Source organism: Crotalus tigris, unplaced genomic scaffold, assembly GCF_016545835.1.
Source record: "Crotalus tigris isolate CLP2741 ecotype Arizona unplaced genomic scaffold, ASM1654583v1 scf7180000023606.2106662, whole genome shotgun sequence".
Classification (NCBI taxonomy): domain Eukaryota; kingdom Metazoa; phylum Chordata; class Lepidosauria; order Squamata; family Viperidae; genus Crotalus; species Crotalus tigris.
In genome coordinates, this window is record NW_024100074.1 from 1,546,327 (window position 1) to 1,567,393 (window position 21,067).

Below are 21,067 nucleotides of genomic sequence, written 5' to 3' on the forward strand. Positions count from 1 at the left end.
CAAAACTGCATGCTGTACCTGTAAAAAACTGCTTTTTCTGAGTTCATTACAAGTGATTTTTCCTGACCATGACCTGTTTACTGTATAAAATATCCTTTGTATTACCTGCAAGAAAATATAAAGTGCAATTGCTATTATGATGTATATTATTACCCAAGTGCTTAAATATAACAGTAATTTGTGAGCTTATCCATACATATTTTGGGGGTACATATATTTAGAATTTACCAATTAGGAGGACTAAATCAATTCAGTATATTAATATTTGTGTCTTTTTCCAGGTTACCTCCTTTCTATCTGGAATCAAACAAAACATAATTACTCAGTCCTCTGTATATTATTCCAAACTATTTACACAACATAGCAGCATCTATCAAACAATGGCTGTCCTTAAAAATGGAAGACTAAACTGGGTGATGAACTTTTAAGGAAATTAGACTTGTTTAGCCTATGAAGAGAAAGATTAGGGTTGACATATGGCTGTCTTCTGGCAATTGAAGGGTTGTCACAGGGAGGAGACAGTTGACTTATTCTACAAAACACCTGAGAGAGGGCAAGAAGCAATGGGTGGAAGCTTGTTAAAACAAGAGATCCAATCTGGAACTAAGGACAAATTTTCTGACTATAAGAATAACTAATTAATGGAATAGATTGCCTCCTGGAGTTGTGGTCACTCTATCACGGGAGAGCTTCAAGAAAAGACTGGACAGTTTTTTGTCCAGTATGTAATAGGTTTTCTTGCCTTGGTCTAGAAGACCGCTAAAGTCCCTTCCGGCCCTCTGATTCTAAGATCTGGGTTGATCTGGTATATATTTAGATATATCACAGGAAATCCTAGGGCTAGCAATAAAATTGTAAAGTCAACAAGCAACCTCTAAGAATACAATATCAACCACTTCTGCACTGTGCAAGTAAACAGTAAATCATAAAGACTTTGGCGACAAAGAGTAAAAAAACCTCAGCCTGTGTGGAAGGCTGATCCCACATTCATAAAATCAATTGACCTCCCCCCTACTCTATCTATAAGGTAAATTAAAATTCAACTATTAAAACAGTTCCCCCTCCCCACCTCCTTTCTTCAATTTAGCTACTTGGTTTGAGGATGCACTAGCTGACTAATCCATTTTCTGGGCAACAAAAAGGGGAAAGTGTGGTTTGTTTCACCAAGCTGTGTATCTGGTCCAAGTGCTTTTGTGCTTCCCTTTTTTGCTGCTTTTTGAGTATGTTGATCAGTGTACATACTGCTGAAGATTTTACTATCCACATTCAGCAGGAAAAAACAGCCAGAAGAAGAAATTAATTTGAAGATGATGAAGAGTTCCAGCATGGAAATTATGAAGTCATTCTTTTCGGACATTTCTTAAAGTATATGGGAGGGAAAATCTTAAATGGTGGTTACCAACTAAATGCAAGAATAAGCAAGGACAGTTTCTTTGTCCTGTTGAACATTTTCTGTTACTTCTCCCTTATAGCACATCTGTTACTTCTCCCTTACTGTATAGCACATATCAGGAAGAAGCTCACTCCTTCCTGATATTGAACTTGATTGTTCTGTTGAATCTCTACAGATTATGGCAGAAATTACTATGTCATCCTCAGATGACTTATGGCAGCTGAGATAGGAGGGTTTACTGTATTTATGGTGGAATTTTTGTATTTTCCAAGTATTAAAATTGTTAACAGTTTATGAGGCAGTGGATCCCGCCAAAAGGACAGAATGATCTGTGAACTCTACCTCTACCATTAAACGTAATATAGCCGAATATGGAAGGTAAAAGTCATCTTTAATTTAAATGAGACATATTTGTTGTCTCACTTACATATAAATAGGTGTGCACTGTGTACATAATCATAGATCAGACAAGTCAAACTCACGACGTCGCGCAATGTATAGGAGCTTTTTCCCCATTGCCGACAATGGGGTGGATGCGGTTTCCTCATGATGCATCCGGCCTGCAGGCTGGCAGTTTGACACCCTGTCATAGATCAATAGCTATTGCATCTAGATGGTCCACATGAAAAATATTTTCTATACAGAAGATACTTACCGTTGTAATGTACCGAGAATGAAATTCTGATGCTTCTTTTAAGAAGACTAGACTAGGATGACTATTGACCACATCCTAAGTATGAAGGATGAAAGAGGCATCAGTTCAGAATTTTTATGAGCAACTATTTAATGAAACCATTTAATTCTGCCAAATCATAGCGCCATATAGGGGGTACATTTATAACATCATAAGCAAAATATTCAAATTGTTTCAAGATAATTGTTAATTTTCATTTTTAAATAAAAAAAAATAGAACGCATGAAAACAGCTCCTTTTTAATATCAAGAAATGAATCAGGAACATATTAGGTTTGGAAGAGAAGAGAAAGGCAAATCTACAATTTAGCTTAGGAATCAAAAGGCACTGAGAAGAATCAGAAAGCAGTTTAGAGCAGGGGTTCCCAACCCCAAGTCCACGGCCCATTTGGAATTGGGCCGCGGAAGTGGTGGGCAAGTGTGCACGTGCAAAGTTGCATTTGTGAAAGCAGTATGCACGCACAAAACTATCCCCTCTCCTCCCACCTCCATCCACTGAGACGGAAAGGTTGGAGATCACTAGTTTAGAGAACAGAATTCTCTTGTCTTCATATTTCTCTAGTAATCTAATAAGTTTCTATCCACCAACTGGCATATCAAGGGCTTGGTAGATTAAATTTAGCTATTTCTGACTTCTTACATAATAATAAAACATTACTGAGTTCACTGGGAAGATGGGCGATTGGGGGGTATTTCTGTGGTAATAATGAAAAAAAAAAAAGGAATTTACTTGTAAAAATGGAATGAAGTCTTCTTGTACCAGATAATTATATCCAGGACTCTTTAGAAGGTGAACAAACTTGGCAGCAGCATCATGACAGGTCTGTAATATTCTGTAAAGCATAATTTGTCTAATTTATGCAGATATAGAAAATTTATATATCTTATTTTTCAATCTTAATATGTATACACAAGTATGAATAACATTTGTGTTGGGTCACATGGAACACCAGTCTCTTTGAAATAAATAAGGTGTGTGGCCCCTTTGAACGAACACTATGGAAACTTGGGAAGAAGAAAGGTTACTGGATGGATATCTGTTTTCAAATTGACCTTACAAAGTTATTGCAGACTAATGGCTTCCCTTTTTCAGCTTCTGTTTTCATATATATTGATCAACTATGCATAATGTAGGATTCAGCACTGAGATGAAAAAAGAAACATCTCGTATGTATTCCCACTATGGCAAAAGAAGTTGCCTTGGTCATCACCTGAATTTATACACAATTATCTGACCATGCTATATTAAATTATCAGTGTTCATTGTATGTAAAATGGACAGTCCTGATCCTGCACCATGAAGAACACAGGCATGGGTTATTTGAAAGTAAAAGTCTATTAAAGAGAGGAAAAAAACCCTAAAAGGGCAAGCCAAATTCTCTTCTCACCTCAAATTTCAAAGATAATTCGCCTCTTGTTTCTAGTCATTCTTTCTCAAAGTTGCCCTCATCCCCTTTTGAAATTAAGCAAGTTTAAAGAAGAACAAATGTTCAGCCTAGGGCAGTGATGGTGAATCTTTCAAAGACCGAGTGCCCAATCTGCAACCCAAAACCCACTTATGCATCGTCAGGTGCCGGGTAGGTATGGCCCATTGGCTGGGTGTGGCCCATTGGATGGGCGTGGCTGTGGTAGTAACGGCAGACTGGGTGGGACTAAAAAGTTCAATCAATTCCAACTTTGCAAGATCTTTTTTTCCCTGTGAGAAGTAGAAATTGACTCATTGATTGGAGCTTTTTTTTTTTTGCACACGGTGGCAGAGGCCTAAAGCAAAAAGGTTTTATAAAACCCGGCTAAAGGCCTAGGACTGGGGTGACGGCGCGCGTGTCCACAGAGAGAGCTCTGAGTGCCATCTCTGGCACCCGTGCCATAGGTTCACCACCACTGGCCTAGGGGTCAGCAGAATTCTCAATCTCAAATTATTTCAACTATCCTGTAGTGTCATCAGAGAGTTTAGGAACATGGCACACTTAAAGGTGCAGTAAGTTAAATTCAGCAGTGTCTTTCCCTCCCTAAGTCTTTCAAAACAATTTAAATAATCAATTCCAGTAGAACTTAGTCAGATCCAAAATATGTCTTCCTAAGATGGGGGTAGATGAAAATGGTAAAAGCTATTCCTCAACTGTCTTTTTCATTAAAATAATAACCAGATTTCCCTTTAAAAAAATCTTCAAATAATATTTTAAAACAAGTTAAGTGACCTTACAGGAAATGCATACTTACTTTCGCCACATAGCAACAAACTTATGAACTGATACAAATCCTGTGCGCTCTCCTCCAGCACAATAAAATAATGGACCTTTCCAGTAAAGGGGGCAATCACAAGCCTAGAATTAAGAGGTATTGTTAAAAAGCAAAAACTGGCACTTATTCCTGCAGACCTTCAGAGGCTATTAAGTATGGCAAGAGTTTGGTAAAAGAAAGATGATACTGGGAAATGGAATGATGATTCTAATTTCTCTTTATTTTATTGTTTATATCATGTTTCCCCAGGCAAACCTGCATGTCCAAAAAGTGTTGAATGATTAAAAAAATTGTGTCTTCCAGAAGACTAATGAGACGTGCACCATGCACTGAACAAAAGTGCATAAATGGGCATACACCATGCACAATATGAATGTCAGGCTCTTCTCTTTCCCATAGCACTGAAGATGATACATGATAAAAGGGGCGTTGTCTTACCTGAACGCCTTTTCTCAGCACGGAGATGGAGAATCCACCAATGGGTTTAGACTGTGTTCCTGCCAAATCAGATCAAGTCAGCCAAAGTTGCAACGCCTGTCCTGGGCTAGAGTGTTCCAGTCTCGACGCAGGCGAAGCCATGACTGACAGCAAGACGTGTTGGCTCATAAATCTAGCCCTAGGCCTAAATCACCTGCAAGGGCGGGAGTGGATTCTCCATCTCCGTGCTGAGAAAAGGTGTTCAGGTAAGACAACACCCCTTCTCCAGCAATGGAGATGGAGAATCCATCAATGGGACATACCAAAGCCTACTGTCCCTGAGGGAGGGAAGCAGGCTGGTCGGTGTGGCACTTTGGGTTATGACCTGTTGGAGAACCCTCTTACCAAAGGAGGCCTCCGCTGAGGCGAACCTGTCAATCTTGTAATGCCTTATAAAGGGAGATGGTGAAGACCATGAGGCCGCTCTGCAAACATCCTCAATGGACGCCTGAGTGGCCCAGGCCACGGAAGTAGCCGCACTATAGGTTGAGTGGGCCATCATGGAACCGACAGTGACTCAGCCTGATAAGCCTCCGCTATACACACCCTAATCCACCTGCCAATCATGGAAGAGGATACCTTCCGACCCTTGGAAGAAGGATGGAAGGAGACAAAGAGGGCCTCAGAGTTGCGGAAGGCAGCTGTCTGTGAGATATAGTAATGGAGTGCTCTGCGGACGTCCAGAAGGTGCCATTGCCATTCCAGGGCATGAGATGGATGAGGGCAGAAATCTGGGAGCATGATTTCCTGAGCCCTGTGGAAGAGAGAATTGACCTTAGGAAGGAAGGTAGGGTCCAGACGAAGGACTACTTGGTCCTGGTGAAAAAGTCATCTCTGATTGAAAGTGCTGCCAATTCTGATATTCATCGCGCCGAGGTGATTGCCACCAGGAATGCGACCTTGTGCGATACGTATCATATATCACATGTCTTAAGGGGCTCAAAGGGTGGTCTGGTTAGAGCCCGAAGAACCCGTGGCAGGTCCCAAGAGGGATACCTGTGCACTACAGGGGGCTTGGTGTTAGTAGCACCCTTGATGAAAGAGCGGACCAAGGGATGATGACCTAGGGAAACCGTAGAGTCACAGGTAAGTACAGTGGAGAGAGCGGTGACGTCTGCGCAATGTGTTTGGAGCCAAGCCCCTCTCCAGACCCTGTAGAAGGTAATCCAATATATATGGAATTGTCAAGTCTGGAATGGTCAAGTGGTGGTTCGAGCACCACCAACAGAAGTTCTTCCACGTGGCCTCATAAATACGGTTGGTAGAGGACCAATGGGAGGCCTGGATTACGGTAATGACCCCTGGCAAGCAGGACTCTTGGGACAAGATTGAGCGCTCAAGTGCCAGATGGCTAACTAGAGCCATTGGGGATCTGGATGAAGGATGATCCCCTGTCTGAGTGAGACCCGATCTGGGGGAATCCTCCATGGAGCTGCTAGAGAGAGGTTCACGAGGTCGATGAACCATGGTCTCCGTGGCCGACACTAGAAGAACCTCCGCCTGCTCCTGAAGAAGCTTGCGGACAACCGCCGGAAGAAGAGGAAGAGGAGGGAAGGCATAAAGCAGTCCCTCCAGCCACGGGCTCCGAAGAGCATCCGCCCATTCTGCCCCTGGAGACGGAAAGCGGGAAAAGAATTGCTGGAGATGAGCGTTTGGGGAGGCAAAAAGGTCTAGAACTGGCAATCCGAAGTGGTGACAGATCTCCCTGAAGATCCTCGGGTGCAGGTGCCATTCCGAATGGTCCACCGTCATCCAGCTCAGGAAGTCGGCCTGAGTGTTTGCCTCCCCTGAAATGTGGTCGGCCTTGATGGAGGCCAGGTTGGTTTCTGCCCAGGAGCCCAGCAGGAGTGCCTCGGTCAAGAGTGCATGAGATCGGGTGCCCCCTTGCTGGTTCACGTGTGCCTTGGCAGCCACATTGTCTGTGAGGACCAAAATGTGACACTTCGCCACTGTGCTGTGAAAGTGGCGGAGAGCCAGGTGTACGGCCCGGAGCTCCAGCCAGTTGTTATTGTGCCGAAGGTCAGAGCGGGACCAACGGCCCTGGGCCCACTGTGAGCGAAGGTGCACTCCCCAGCTGAACAGACTGGCGTTGGTCGTAAGGATGAGTCGATCGGGCTCCTTGAAATAAGACCCCTTGAGCATGGCCGACGAGAGCCACCATGTGAGGGATTGCAAGATGTGAAGCGGAAGTCTCACCCTTCGATTGGAGGAACTGATGTTCAGTCTCTGGAAGGGGAGTAGGAACCACTGGAGGTTCCTGGAGTGGAGCCTGGCCCAAGGTACACTTGCAATGGCCGAGATCATCTTCTCCAGTAATTGGGAGAGGCTGGCCAAAGTTACCATTCAACTCCTGTGCAATTGGAGAATCAATTCCCTGATGCTGTCCCGGCGTTCTTGGGATAAATAGACCTGGCATTCCATCGTGTCTATGATGGCTCCTAGGTGTAACAACCTTGTTGGGGGATCATATGGCTCTTGGAGAAGTTTACCGAGAACCCGTGATCCTGGAGCAGCATTATCACCAGTTCGAGATCCGTCTGAGCGGCCTGGATTGACGATGACTGGATTAGAATGTCATCCAGGTAGCACTGGACTCTGACTGGCACCATTCTCAGGTGAGCTGCTAGAACCAGGATCTTGGTAAAGACTCTCGGAGCCGAGGATAGGCCGAAAAATAGTGCCCTGTACTGATAATGGCGTCCCCTGTGGGCGAATCGTAGAAACCGGCAGTGGGTGAGAGAGATGAGGATGTGAAGGTACGCTTCCGTGAGGTCGATGGACATCAGGAAGTCCCTTCTTAAGCTTCCCAAGATGGACTGGAGCGTTTGCATCTTGAATTTGCGGTGTGCAAGATGATAGTATAATCCTTTTAGATCTAGAATGGTTCTCCATCCCCCTGACGCCTTGGGGACAACAAAGAGAATGGAGTAAAACCCCCGACATCTCTGATCCAATGGCACCGGTTCTATGGCCTGTATGTTCAAGAGGTGACAAATGGCCTCTCGCATAAGTCTTTGCTGGATTTCTTAGTTGGGGACAAGAAATGAAGTGATTCGAAGGGTTGGAGATGAACTCCAGGGACAGTCCATGACGCATAGTGTTTAGGACCCATGCATCCGTGGTAGTGGCTTCCCACAGGCGGGCAAAGAGAGAGAGTCTGCCCCCGATGGGAGGATTCACCTGAGAGTCACCTGGATCGGCGGAATGGGCGGCCGCTCCCGCGAAAGGGCTGTTTGCCCTGAAATTGTTGCCTGGGTCTGGAAACCTGTCTGTCAGACTGTCTGTCCTGTCTGATAGGGAAAGAACAGTTGGGCTGGGAATAGTTGGACCTGGCTCCTGCGCGAAAGGACTGCCTTTGTGAGTAGGTGTTGAGACATTTATCTGATCGTTTAAGGAGGTGATTGAGGACCTTACGTTTATCGTTATTTTCAGTGAGGTAAGGATTCAGAGCTTCATCAAACAATTTTCCACCCTGATAAGAGGCTGCTGATAAGCACCATTTGGACTTGGCGTCAGTGTGCCATGGATGCCATGGCTCTGGAGGAAAATCTGGCGGCCTGGAGGGTGGCATCAGAAGCATATTCTGTAGCTGCCACCATCTTACTCAGATCTTGATGCGTGCGGATATCCTCTGCCGGTATCCTGGCCTGAAGCTGTCTAAGCCAGTGGAGAGCAGACCTGTTAAAAAATGATGCAGAGGTAGCAGCTCTGATAGCTTGATGAGTTCTGCGGTAAGAGAGCTCACATTTACGGTCCTCAGCCTTGAGGGCCTCAGAAAAGTCGCCAGGAATGACGGTTGGAGACACCGCGGGCACCTCTAGAGCCTCCTCCAGGTCCTGGGCCATATTATAAAGCCTTTTCTCATTGCTACTTGGAAGGGGAAAAGAGGCCAGGGATACCCACTGCTTTCGAACCAGGTTGGGCAAGGAATGTGGTATTGTGTTGCTACTAGTTCGGTGAAATTCGGATCTGCTTCTGAGTCTGGAGTAACTGAAGTTGCCGGCATGGAAGGATCGGATCCGAGATGTGCTGTAGAAGTGGCCTTGCGAAGCAGGGGGACAAAAAAAAAAAAACAGGGTTAAAGAGACCGCTAAGTGATGGTGTCTCTAGGGAAGGTTCCTCCTCCTCAGACATCGGAATCTCCAGATCAACCTCATACTCACGAGATGACGAGTCTCTGGAGTAAGTGGACTGTGAAGGGGAAGAAGGTGCGTGATAGGACCCAGTGGCCAACTGGTGAGTGGGTAGAAAGTTGACCACAGCTGACCTAGTCGCTTGTGATCTGGCCGCAAGAGCGTGCTCTGCTGCCTGTGCAATCATCTCAATTAGGCGGTCCTCCGTGGGAAGGGGGACCGGTTCACTCGGCCTAAGCCTGGCCGCAGTAGGGGTGAAAGTAGCTTCAGGGGCCACATGTTGAGCCTGTGAAGCGGAGGGCTGAGCGATAGGAAGAACCCAATCCATGTTCCCCAGTGCAAGAGACAGGAGAGGTTCCCATGTCGACCATATCCCCAGTGGAGAAGCGGAGGGTACCAGGGGTAGATCAAAACAAGGCCCTTCAACCTGTGGGGTCTCCAACCTGGCCAGTTTCTGTGCTTTACAGAATTCCTTCTGTTTGTCAGCTCCCTTGGAGGTTTTTGAGGTAGACCTTGGCTGAGATCTTACCTGTGGCCTCTTGATTAGAGGATTTGCAGCGTTTTGCAGTCAAGGACAGCAAGACGTCCTTTGTGGGGGGCCTAGTATCCTCCATTCTCAGGTAACACAGGAGTACGATAGGGGACCCGATATCCGGAGAGTGCTATTGGTTGGATAAGAACAGGCGCGCTATAGGGGATGCCTGGAATCCAGATAGAGCTGATTGTGTGGATAAGAACAGGCGCACGGTAGGGGACGCCTGGTATCCAGACAGAGCTGTTTGTATGGATAAGAACAGACGCACGATAGGGGGCACCTGGAATCCAGATAGAGCCGTTCGTGTGGATAAGAACAAGCACACAATAGGGGACGCCTGGAACCCAGATAGAGCTGTTAATATAATTAGGCCCAGGATCCCAATGGACTAATCCGGGTTTTCAGAGAGACCTGGAGACACCAAGAACCCAGAAATTGAATCCAAGGAGATTAAATGCATGTGAAAGAAAAGGAACAAACCAGTTAAAGCCAAACCTGCTAAGCAGGCTGTGAAATGGATATATTACAGACCTGAGCGGCTGTGGAGATCAAATATTGACTGAGGTCTGACAGGCCTTGGAATGGTGTTAGGTAAGGTTGTATTTAGAGCAGATGAAGGAAGTAGGCCTGAGGAGTCTAGCAGGCCTATTCTGAGGCAACAGTGGCCACGCAGGGTCCCTGTGCAAACTGAGGCCCCAGGGGCCTCAAATGGTGGCCACAGGGAAGAAAAGGGCGCAGAGCAGGCCCCAAGATGGCAGCCTCAAGAAAGACCCAGTCTTAAAATTATATAAGATATACGAGAGAGAGGTGGACTCAAGGTACCGAATCTGAAATTGTATTATGACGCTGTGGTTTTGACATTAATTAGTGATTGGGTTAACTTAACAAATGCAGATATACTCTTTCTGGAGGGATGGGATTTACTGTTTGGATGGCATGCCTATTTAATTTATAATAAAAAGGTCGATAGGGTTTTTAAATCTCATATTTTAAGAATTTCTTTACTTCGGGTTTGGAAGAAATATTATAGAAGTGACTCAAGAATTCCATTATGGGCTATTCCGTGGCATGCAATAGAAGGAATAAGGAGAGGAGTTAAGATGGATACTCTTTCTTATACACAATTATTTAAGTGGGATGGTAAAAATTGGCAATTAAAATCTATGGATGAATTAGTACAAGAAAATATTATCTATTCTTGGTTTCAGTATAGACAACTATCGGAAAGGTGGAAGATAGATTATAAGGTGGGCTTGTTTAGAGAGGATGAGAATTTGTTAAAACAAATCAGAGATCAAAGTCGAACTCACATTAAAAGAATTTATGGTGTGTTAGTGGAATTGGATTCAGAAGCAGAGTTAGTTAAAGATTGTATGGTTAAGTGGGCACAAAATTTTGATGAACTGATTCTATTAGACACATGGGAGATTATTTGGGTGAGGAATGTCAAATTTACACAAGCCCAAAATCTACGGGAAAATTTTTATAAAATGTTTTATAGATGGCACCTTGATCCACAAAAAATGTCTCGTATGTATTCAAACCTGCAGCCTAAATGTTGGAAATGTGGTTGCTTGGATGCCACTTATTATCATATTTGGTGGTCATGTAAAAGTATAAAAGCTTTTTGGATTACGATATGGTGGAATATTCAAAGAATTTTTAAAAGAAGGATAAAATTTACTCCACAACTGTTTTTGTTGGGTATTGTTTCGGACTGTGATTATAAAGAGATTATTTTAATGTTAAATTTAATTACTGCGGCTAAGCTGTTAATAGGGCAATATTGGAAGAAGGAATTTTTGCCTACTTTGCAAGAATGGTTTTTTAAAGTATCTTATCTAACAGAAATGGCAAAAATTTCGGCTTTCCTGAAAGATCAATCGCAAGAGAAGTACCTCTTGGTGTGGAAAAGATGGATAAATTTTATACAATATAAGTATGATACAAGAAAATACCATCTAGCTTTTGAATAATTTATATTTAAAGTTTAAGATATTTATGGAGAAGTATAATTATTATTATTCTTTAATTTTTTTTAATCTTTTTTTATTTTATTTTCCTTTCTGTTTTTTATATATAATGGAGTTAAAGTATGTCATAATTTGTTTATTGAGTGTAATGATATTAGTTTAAGGTTTATTTGGGTTTAATTTTTTTTTTCTTTTAAGTTCTAGTTAAGCCTGTATTCAGCTCTGGGAAGAATGGGGGAGGGTTTTGGGGAGGATTGGGAGGGACTGGGGAAAGGGTTTTTATTGTAAATTTTTAAAAAAAGTTTTAATAAAAAAGAAAAAAAAAAGAAAAAAAGAAAGACCCAGTCACAATAAGGGACACAAAAAGGCTGCCACACTCCGAATGGCAGCTCAAAATGGCTGCCACACTCAAAATGGCTGCCACACTCAAAATGGCTGCCACACTCAAAATGGCGGCCACAAACAAAATGGCCACCACACGCCGCACGAGGTCTGGGGGTATTGGTGCCAGCACCCCCTTCCACCCTAAACCAAGCAGCCAATACAAAAAAAAACGGAGCTTTGGAACGCGCTCTGGCTCCAAACAGCTATCTGGGGCCTGCGCTCTCGTTCTGCCCCCCCGTAGCTGCAGCCGCAAGCTCCGATCACGAAGAAAGGCTGGAAAAGGGGTAATCGGTCTTCCGAACACGTGCCAGCTGCAAACGGCCATTTTTTGCCTTTGCGTATGTCCGGAGGCTTTTCCAGGCAATGAGGAACTGTGGAGGGCTAAGGAGCAGCACTGAGCCCAGTGCTGTCCAACAGGAGAAGGAGGGCTGTGTTACAGAGGGGAAGCAAGTCCCCTCAGCCTCGAGCCTTTATGGTTGGAAGTGGGGGGGGGAGGGGGAGGAACGAAAGCCTCCATTCCTAGTTAAAGGCAAACAGTTCTTCAGCCAACTTGAGAGGAAAAAACACAGTGCTGAATGCAGCACTGTCACAGAAGACTGAAGAGAATAGAGAATAAAGAATCCACCAATGGAAACTATACTGCCTAAGAGCCAACTTGCTACGTCTGTCTTGGGCAAGATCAAGTCGAGACTGGGACACTCTAGCCCAGGACAGGAGTTGCAACTTTGGCTGACTTGATCTGATTGGGCAGGAACACAGTCTAAACCCATTGGTGGACTCTCCATCTCTAGTGCTGGAGAAATGAATGGTTTGGATTCTAACTTGGTCTTATTTGTTTTATAGTGGCCTAGTGGTTAAGGCACTAGGCTAGAAAACAGGACACCATGAATTCTAATCCCATTTTAAGCATGAAAGCTGGCTGAATGACTTTGGGTAGTCATTCTCTCTCAGATCAATTAATCTCACAGAGTTGTTATTGTTGTTGTGGGGGAAAAAAGGAAGAGGAAAGTGTGTTAAATATGTCTGTCATATTATTGTAAAAATAATAAAGGCAAGATACAAACAAACAGATCAATAATTCAGAATTATTTTTCATCTGTTTCTAAATTTTATATCCCTGCAAGAAGTACAAAAAATGTTAAAACCTCTGCATTTTTGCAGTTTCAAACTTAAAATAATTAATTAAAAAGACTTCAAAAGCAGTCTTTGATGCACATTGAAGAAAATTTAAATCTGAGTATCTACTATATGCAAAGAGAGTTCCTGCCTTCCAGAATGTATTTGTTTGATAATACATGGGGAGGGGAGGAGTGTGATGTATGAACTCATCCCCCCAAAAGAAAAAATGGCTCATTTTTTGAGTAACATTAATATAAAGGCATTGGTTTACTATTTTAGATTATTTTCATTTTGATTTGTTTTGGCTGAGTTCAATAGTCTGTCTTATTCCTAGATTATATTGGTGCCGTGTACATTTTCTCCTGGCAGAAAAAGCAGAATGAAATAAAATTAAGTTGGCTATACTGTAACGTACTAAATGTTTTAAATACTATTGAATAAAACCACGTAGGACTGAATTGGACAACATTTCAATGCAAATATAGTTCTTAATTGTCCCTTTGCTTCTTGTAGGCAGAAAAAGAAAACATCTCACCACTCACCTTTGCAACTTTGCCCATATCTTCTAATGTAGCTCGCTCACTGGGAAACTGGGAGAAAGTTCTGTCTATCTTTGCAATAATAGCATCAATGTTGACTTTTTCTTTTGGACATCCTTGAGGAAAATAAAATGTTGGAATGGTTTGGCTCAGAGATGGTGTTAAAGATTCCTCTTTCTTTGACTGAACCTGGAGTAAAAGGAAAGTGACAGTTTAAAAGAGGATTTTCAGCAATTGCATAATATTATTATTTTTTAATCCTCCAAATATACAAAAACTAAACACAAATGGAGATTAAATTGGTCTCAATGGGACTTCTCAGTAGAGAGATGGATTGGATTGGGCTATAATATCCAAACATGATCATATACTTACATTAAGATTTTAATAAAACTCAAATCTTAGGAAAAAATGGAAAATGAAGGTATTTTTTTTCCTGATAATGCTTTATTTTGCCCCGCAACCACTTGCCCTAGTTTTCGAAACATATTTCTAACATATATTTGCACTTTTTAAAAAGGTTATCTATTACTGAAAACAGCATTATCTATCAAGTCACAAGCAAATAATAAATAGCTTAGCTCGAAGTGACTACACTCTAATTTCCACTTTGATATATATCTTCCCTGAGAGCACACACCTTCCCCTCCAAAATCATATGGGGAGAGCAAGAGGTGGGAAAAGACATTTGCCTTCCTGGAGATGTATGTGCCTGCTTTACAATTAGTCTCCATTTAAAGAGAGAGAAAAAAATCCAATAGCTGTGATATTCTACTAAATGTAGGTTTTCCATTATAAATGGTATAAAATTATTAGAAAGCTTCTATATTCATGTGCCTGGATGACTGATAAAATGTTACTTATTTTGAGAGAAAGTTACAATTTTATAAATATTTCGGTGGAAATAAAATATTTCTAAGAAAACACGTAATTTTGTATTTTTGCCTGCACTATATTTTATAACTTCGTCACTTTTTGCATTAGCAGCATAAAATATTTGGGATACATTTGTATAGTTAAATATATCCTCTTACTGTGGAAATAAAGCTCTCTGCACAGGCTCTGGACAAACTGAGATCCGGGATCTCAGCAACGGGAGCGAAGGGCTGTTCAAAGGAGGAGGAAGAATGAGAAAGTGGGAGAAGTCACTACTGAACAGGTGAGGTGCGACGGGTGTCAGGGTGTGGTAGGTCTGGCTGCAGGGGCTCTTCGGCATGGTAAGCGGTTGTGGGGTGCATGGGGTACCTCTCCCTCCCCCACCTGCCTCGTGGTAGCAGCCCCCCCATCTCCCTGCCTGCAGAAAACCAGCTGTTAAATTATTTGAATCCCACCACTGACCCAGGCATACAGCAGATAAAATTTAATTATTCCAGAAAAATATTCATGTGTGACATTCTACCATGATACTAATAGTTTTAGAAGATGACAGTGCTCAATAGTTTGGCAATCAAAAAATTGCATTCATTTGTTTAAAATTGTAATACTAAGTGCAACATTGCCATAAATCAGTCTGTTGAACTCAGAAATATTTTAACCAATAAACTTGCCATCAGTAAATCTTAGCATTTTTTTACAAGTTTACTTGATGCAGAACCGACAAAAAAGAAAGTTAAACAGTATGGCAGTGAAAATCCAGCGGGGGGGGGGTGAGAACCCTGGTTTTTTGAGAGGCCAGACTAGCATGCATTCATGTGCCTCCAATCCCCTTGCTTGCTGCAAAGCCAGATTGGAGTCCTCAGGCTGGTCCTTCCAGCCCATTTCGGAGCCAGTCCAAAAGCGAAGGGAATGATTCCCACCCCACCCAATCACTGCGGGTCTTCGTTTCCAAAGACTCTCTGCACAGGCTCCAGACAAACCGAGATCTTGGATTGAAAAAGCAGCAATAGGAGCAAAGGGATGTTCAAAGGAGGAGGAGGAAGGAGAAAGTGGGAGAAGCCCAAGGGAGACCTTCTCCGTCACCCTGCAAGCGGGGGGGGGGGAAGGCAGGCGATCTGGACATGCTGCACAGTGGCAACAAGCAGAGCCAGAGGGAAAGCCTCCACTTGCTGTCATAATACAGCATGTCCGGATCTCCTGTCTTCCCCCCCCCGCCTCCGCTTGCACGGTGATGGAGGAAGTTTCCCTTGGGCATGGAACAGGGCATCAGCTTCAGTCGGTGCTTTAGAGAACTTCCTCCATCACTCTGAGGAGTGTGAGAGCAGCAAGACCCGAACGGCTTGAGGAGCCAAGAGAGAAAACCGCAGCATCGGATTGAAAAAAACTTGGAAAAACTGGAGACGGGAAGGTCAGATTTATCATAACTGATTCGCCAAACTCAACAGAGAATTAGGAATCGGTTCTGCCAAACTGGTGCTAACCGCTGAATCCCACCACTGGTCTGTGTATTATATATCTGTACTATTTCTATTTTTAGCATGTATACAGCAGAAATAGAAACAAAAATGGTACACATACATATATGCAATATGAGTTTGATGTGAGAATGATCACATGATGAAAAGTTCAACATTCTTTTTAATGTGTAATTCATGGTTTTGTTTATCTACCTGCTGCTTAATTCAGCTTCTGAACCCTTGTTATCTATGCAAACAGTGTGAGAAACTGCACAATTAACATGTGTTCAGGGCTAGCTTATGAACTGTTTAGGCATACAATACTGTTTTCATAATAAAAAAACTGACTTGTTTGTATTTTGATAGAAAGCCCAAAGTGATTAAACATTATGAAGCTTATTCAATATTAACTAGCCTATCTGCTAATAAAACCTTTTTTAAAAAATACACCATCAGGTTTTACAAGACAGGACTTTCATTAAAATTAAAGCCTGCTATTCAGCCCAAATTACCAATAAAATGTTTTGGGTTGCTCTCAAGTATTAGTGATTGCTTTAATGCTTTCATGATTAATGAAGAAAGTGCAGTTCTGACTTTAATATTTCTCCAAACACCTCTTCTTCTGAAATGATATTAAGGAAAAATGAGGAAGGAATGTTGAACCCGTAAGTCTGTAGTTTGACAGACTCATGATGACATGCTTTGGAAGTACCAGGCAAACTTGACACATTTTTTTACTCTTTGGGCAAAGATCTAATATATAATTTAGTCATAATTTGAACCTGTCTTCAGCACTAAGTAGAACACAGACTTTTTGAGAGGTCAAAGATTTTACATGATGGATTAATTATAATACTGTAAATGCTATTTCTATATAAGTGTATGCATGACAAAGAAAAGGCAAATTCCATTTTCAGGTGATAAAATGCTCACAACATCCAAGTTTTTTTTCATGGTTAGCTTTACATTTTTCAAAAGCACAGTCAGCTTTTCATTTGGTGGAATTACAAGAACATTTTCTTGAAACCAACTTGTGTTTTATTTTTTGCTCCATACTCAATAGTATTCTAATAATGGCTACAAATAATCACATATATGCATAGTTATGTGAAAACAACAGTCCAAGAATTCATTATTGATCTAATAATACATTTTTTAAAAAAGGTTTCTAGCTGACATGTCAGCAAAGATAGGCTGAAGGGAGTAAGAGCAATATTTTGAAGGTGAAGTGTACACCACTAGTATACTTACTAATCAAAAAGCATAGCTCTTCATAGCTTATTGCCCTAAACTGAAGAGCAAATTTTTAAAAAGTTGGAGGTTTCAATTATCTTGCCTCAGTGCCTTCTGCAAAGAAATGTAAAGTTTACAGAAAACCTCTTGTGACAACTTAAAGTGAAATTAAAATGTCAACAACACAACATACAATTTAAGCCTACAGGCCTTAATTACTTTCTCTGGAAACCAATTTAAAGACAACTGAGTAATATATTAAGTCTTGGAATTAAGAAATTTTAATTATATTGACATATATGTTCACAACAGTACTTTTTCCTTTCACATTAGACTTTTGTTAGTTAAAACATACCAATAACTGTTTGGCTCACCCTGATTTCAATGGATACACTGCATTTTAGGTATATATTTTTTTAAATTTCAGAATAAATGCATTGCTAACAATTCATTGCTTAAGGTACATTCAAATTATGAACAAATGAGATAGAAACTTTTAATGTTTATTTCTTATTTATCAAACTTGAATGAAATGCTTTTAAGCATTAAAACACAAATAGACTGCCCTAATGTATCATTATATCACATTATCTTGAACTCTGTGCCTGAAAAAAAAATGTAACTCTTAGTTTTGTTTTAAAACAGAATTACAGAAAGAAAATAGGGAGAACTATTCCAATTACATATTACACTGAATTACATTAATTTTATTCAGTGAATAGACCTGAATATTAACACATAGTAACACTACAGCAATGATACACTGAGTTTCCATTCTTTCATGTATTTAGATAAATAAAATGGTTTTTATTAACTGTAGGTCTGCAAGTATACTGCTGAGTATTTTGACTTTAAAAGGAATATATTTCTATACTTTTTAGTATAAAAAATGGAATGCTTGTGTCAGAATCCAATTATATTTCATCTCTAGTTATCAACTAAAGAAAACCCCACTTCTGCCTTCCCTGGATTCTGTCATACGATGAAGGGAAGGGGGTGAACAAAGGGGCTTTACGGCTCTCACTTCCTTCAGTATACTTCAAAGAGACTGAATGTGGATAGCACCAAAAAGGCCTAATCATAACAAAGGGGGCTATTACCTTTCACATAGTTTTCTCTGAAGTCTCCATCCAGCCGGCAGTAAGAAAAAGGGGGTGGGAATGTAATGCCTGAGACTGTCGCTGGAAGTAGGGGGTGATTGGGTGGGGCTACTGGGAAACCCCTTAAAACCTTGAATGGGAGAGCTTGGACCCCAAGTCCTGTCTAGAACGCCTGCAACCATTTTCTCTTAATAAAGGATGCCTGTTGGAAGAATTATTCCAAGAGTTCTGTCTTCTTAAGATGCAAAGTGGGGTGGGTCCTTACAGCTTGCTTTGCAATTTATTGGAAGAGAAGTACCAGTTTATAATTTTTATAATACAAAACAGCCATGGCTGAAGAAAGCCTAGACTCTGTGTTTGTGTATTATTATTATTATTATCCATTCTGAGGTAACAGAGATCTAACTTGGTCCTCCAGATGTTTTGAACAATTCCAGCAGCTGCAGGTAGCATGATCAATGTTTAGGAATAATGGACATCCAAATATCTGGGAACAGTATTGGTTATATTTAACTGAGTTGCCAATTGTCCTTTATATATAATACTGTATAAAAAACCAATTCAAAGTTATGTTTGTATGTCAACATAATCTACTGATGAAGTTTTGTACTTCATTAGAAAAGAAATCCTTACTGGAGGCTAGAATGGGATAAATGAAAGTCTTATTCATGAAGAGGAAGCACAGAAGAGCCCTGGGGTAGGCACAAAACATTGTGTACAGCTCTGTGAATCCAGTCCAAAATTTAAAAGCCAATAAACTGACTTACAATTTAAACTCTGTTTCTTTCCATTTTACATGAGCCACAAAATCAAACAATCATGATCAGCCAATTGATTGTTCTGTGTATATCAAGGATTGGAAAACTCAATTGATTTTGTGTATATCAAACTATGTACACATAACTGGTTTCTACTTACATTTTGTCTCATTGTAAAACAGCAAAATATACTGTTTATAATATAGGTAACTACTAAAAGTGCTTTAAAAAAATCCTCCACAATGCTGAGCTCCAAGGACAAGTAGTAGTACTGAGCAGAGTTACTAGCATTCTTGTCTTATTTCTTGAAAAACCTCCAAAGACATTATTGGCAAAGGAGATTAAGAACTACAAAAAAGATCTTTTTTAGATATACTCAGAATAAAAGAAAAACAATCAGTACACTAATAATAATAATAATAATAATAATAATAATAATAATAATAATAATAATAATAAAGTTGGAAGGGACCTTGAAGGTCATCGAGTCCAACCCCCTGCTCAGGCAGGAAACCCTACACCATATTCAATGGAGATAGCAAAATGCTAAAAATTAATAAAAAGTTGACTTATTTATTTTGGTTCAATTTTTTCTAATAAGAGGGAAGGTGAACCACAGACAACTGTAAAATGGACAATGAAGAATTCAAGTTTAGGATTGGAAAAAAGATTATAAGGGAATGTATACTATTTTAAATGTGTTTTAATCTCCATGCCCAAATGAGCTATGTCCTAAAGGACTGAAAGGGTTAGTTCAAAATCAGATTGAAATTTTACATCTTATCTCTAAGAATTCTGGTGAAATACTAAGACAACTGAAGAAGACAAATGTTGCCCTATCTTCCAAGAGAGACAAAGGAATGCATTGGGAATTATAATTCAGTTATATAACACTGATATCTGGGAGGATTCCAAAGTAATGAAATGTAGTTGGGAGAGCTGTAAATGTAATATCTTGATTTTAGTAAACAATTTGGCAAAAGTATCCTACAACATTCTCGGGATTAGTTAAGCAAGGGATGGGTGATATAAAATATATATAAAAATATATTTTTAAAGAAACAAGGTAAACACAATTGAATGAGATTCATTTAACAGAAATAGATATAAAGTTCTTCACTTAAAAAGCAAATTTTAATGTGCTTATATAGGATATAATATACTTGACGTAACAGTACTTAGAGGAAGTACATTCAAATTGCTGTTCACTATGAATGAGCAGCGTGATATAGCTACAAAGAAGGAAAAAGCAATTTTGGTTGCAAAAACAGGAGTATAATTTCCAAATCATCAGAAACTATTTCCAATTTATATTTCTTCAGTCATACCCCGTGTCAAATATTATGTCCCTAATTTTAAGATGCATTCACAGAGACTGGAACAGGTTCAGAGAAGGATAAGAAGGCTTAGGCCCTATGAAAAGGCTTTGAATGTATTGGGCATGTTTCGCTATGAGAAGAAAAGACTGAGAATCTATATCTTTGAACTATATGAAAGCATGTTATACATAAGATCAAACTTTATTTTGCATAATTCCAGAGTGCAGGGCACAAAATATTCAGTTTAAACTGCAGAAAGGCAGATTCTGATTGAAAGCCAGAAAAAAAAAACTAACAATGGTGGCACACAGTTTAATAAATAAATAAAATGAATATGATAGTGGAGGTAAATACCCAAGCAAGTAATAGACTTCCATTAGAAAAATATATTACCAAAATCGTTCTTTGACATAGTAACAGAACTCAACCTTCAGGATATATATGGAGAGAGACACATAGATCAGACAAACAATATACGTTCTATTCGTATCCGCATCAATCTTGGTCTAGGATCGATATGGCCTGGGCAACAACAGACATACAGAACGGGATAGAGGAAATTGAAATAGGGCTTAATGATTGGGTGGATCACAACCCAATAATAATAAAATGGAAAGGCCCGAAACAGAGAAAAAGATGGTCAATGAATCAAAGACTGTGTAAAGATAAACAATATATACAGATGCTAGAAAAGGAGTTGACATTATTTTTTCAGGTAAATAAAAAGGAAGAGACATCAACATAAAATTTGTGGGATACTACAAAAGCTTACATTCGGGGATTGACAATTGCATACAACTCTAAGAAAAACAAAGATAGGAGACTTCAACAAGGAAA

The 21,067-nt window shown here is 40.6% G+C and overlaps 1 protein-coding gene across 4 annotated transcripts in view; it reads right to left on the reverse strand.

Annotated features, from left to right (window-relative positions):
- Positions 1–21,067, reverse strand: part of PPP2R3B (protein phosphatase 2 regulatory subunit B''beta) — a 99,326-nt gene that overhangs the window by 17,138 nt on the left and 61,121 nt on the right. For all 4 annotated transcript variants that reach the window (XM_039319612.1, XM_039319613.1, XM_039319614.1 and 1 more), the window contains 5 exons: positions 13,491–13,676; positions 4,307–4,410; positions 2,817–2,919; positions 2,049–2,123; positions 19–105 (listed from right to left, as the gene is read on the reverse strand). In XM_039319612.1, coding sequence (XP_039175546.1) covers positions 19–105; positions 2,049–2,123; positions 2,817–2,919; positions 4,307–4,410; positions 13,491–13,676 — 555 coding nt within the window. The remainder of the gene's footprint in view (positions 1–18; positions 106–2,048; positions 2,124–2,816; positions 2,920–4,306; positions 4,411–13,490; positions 13,677–21,067) is intronic.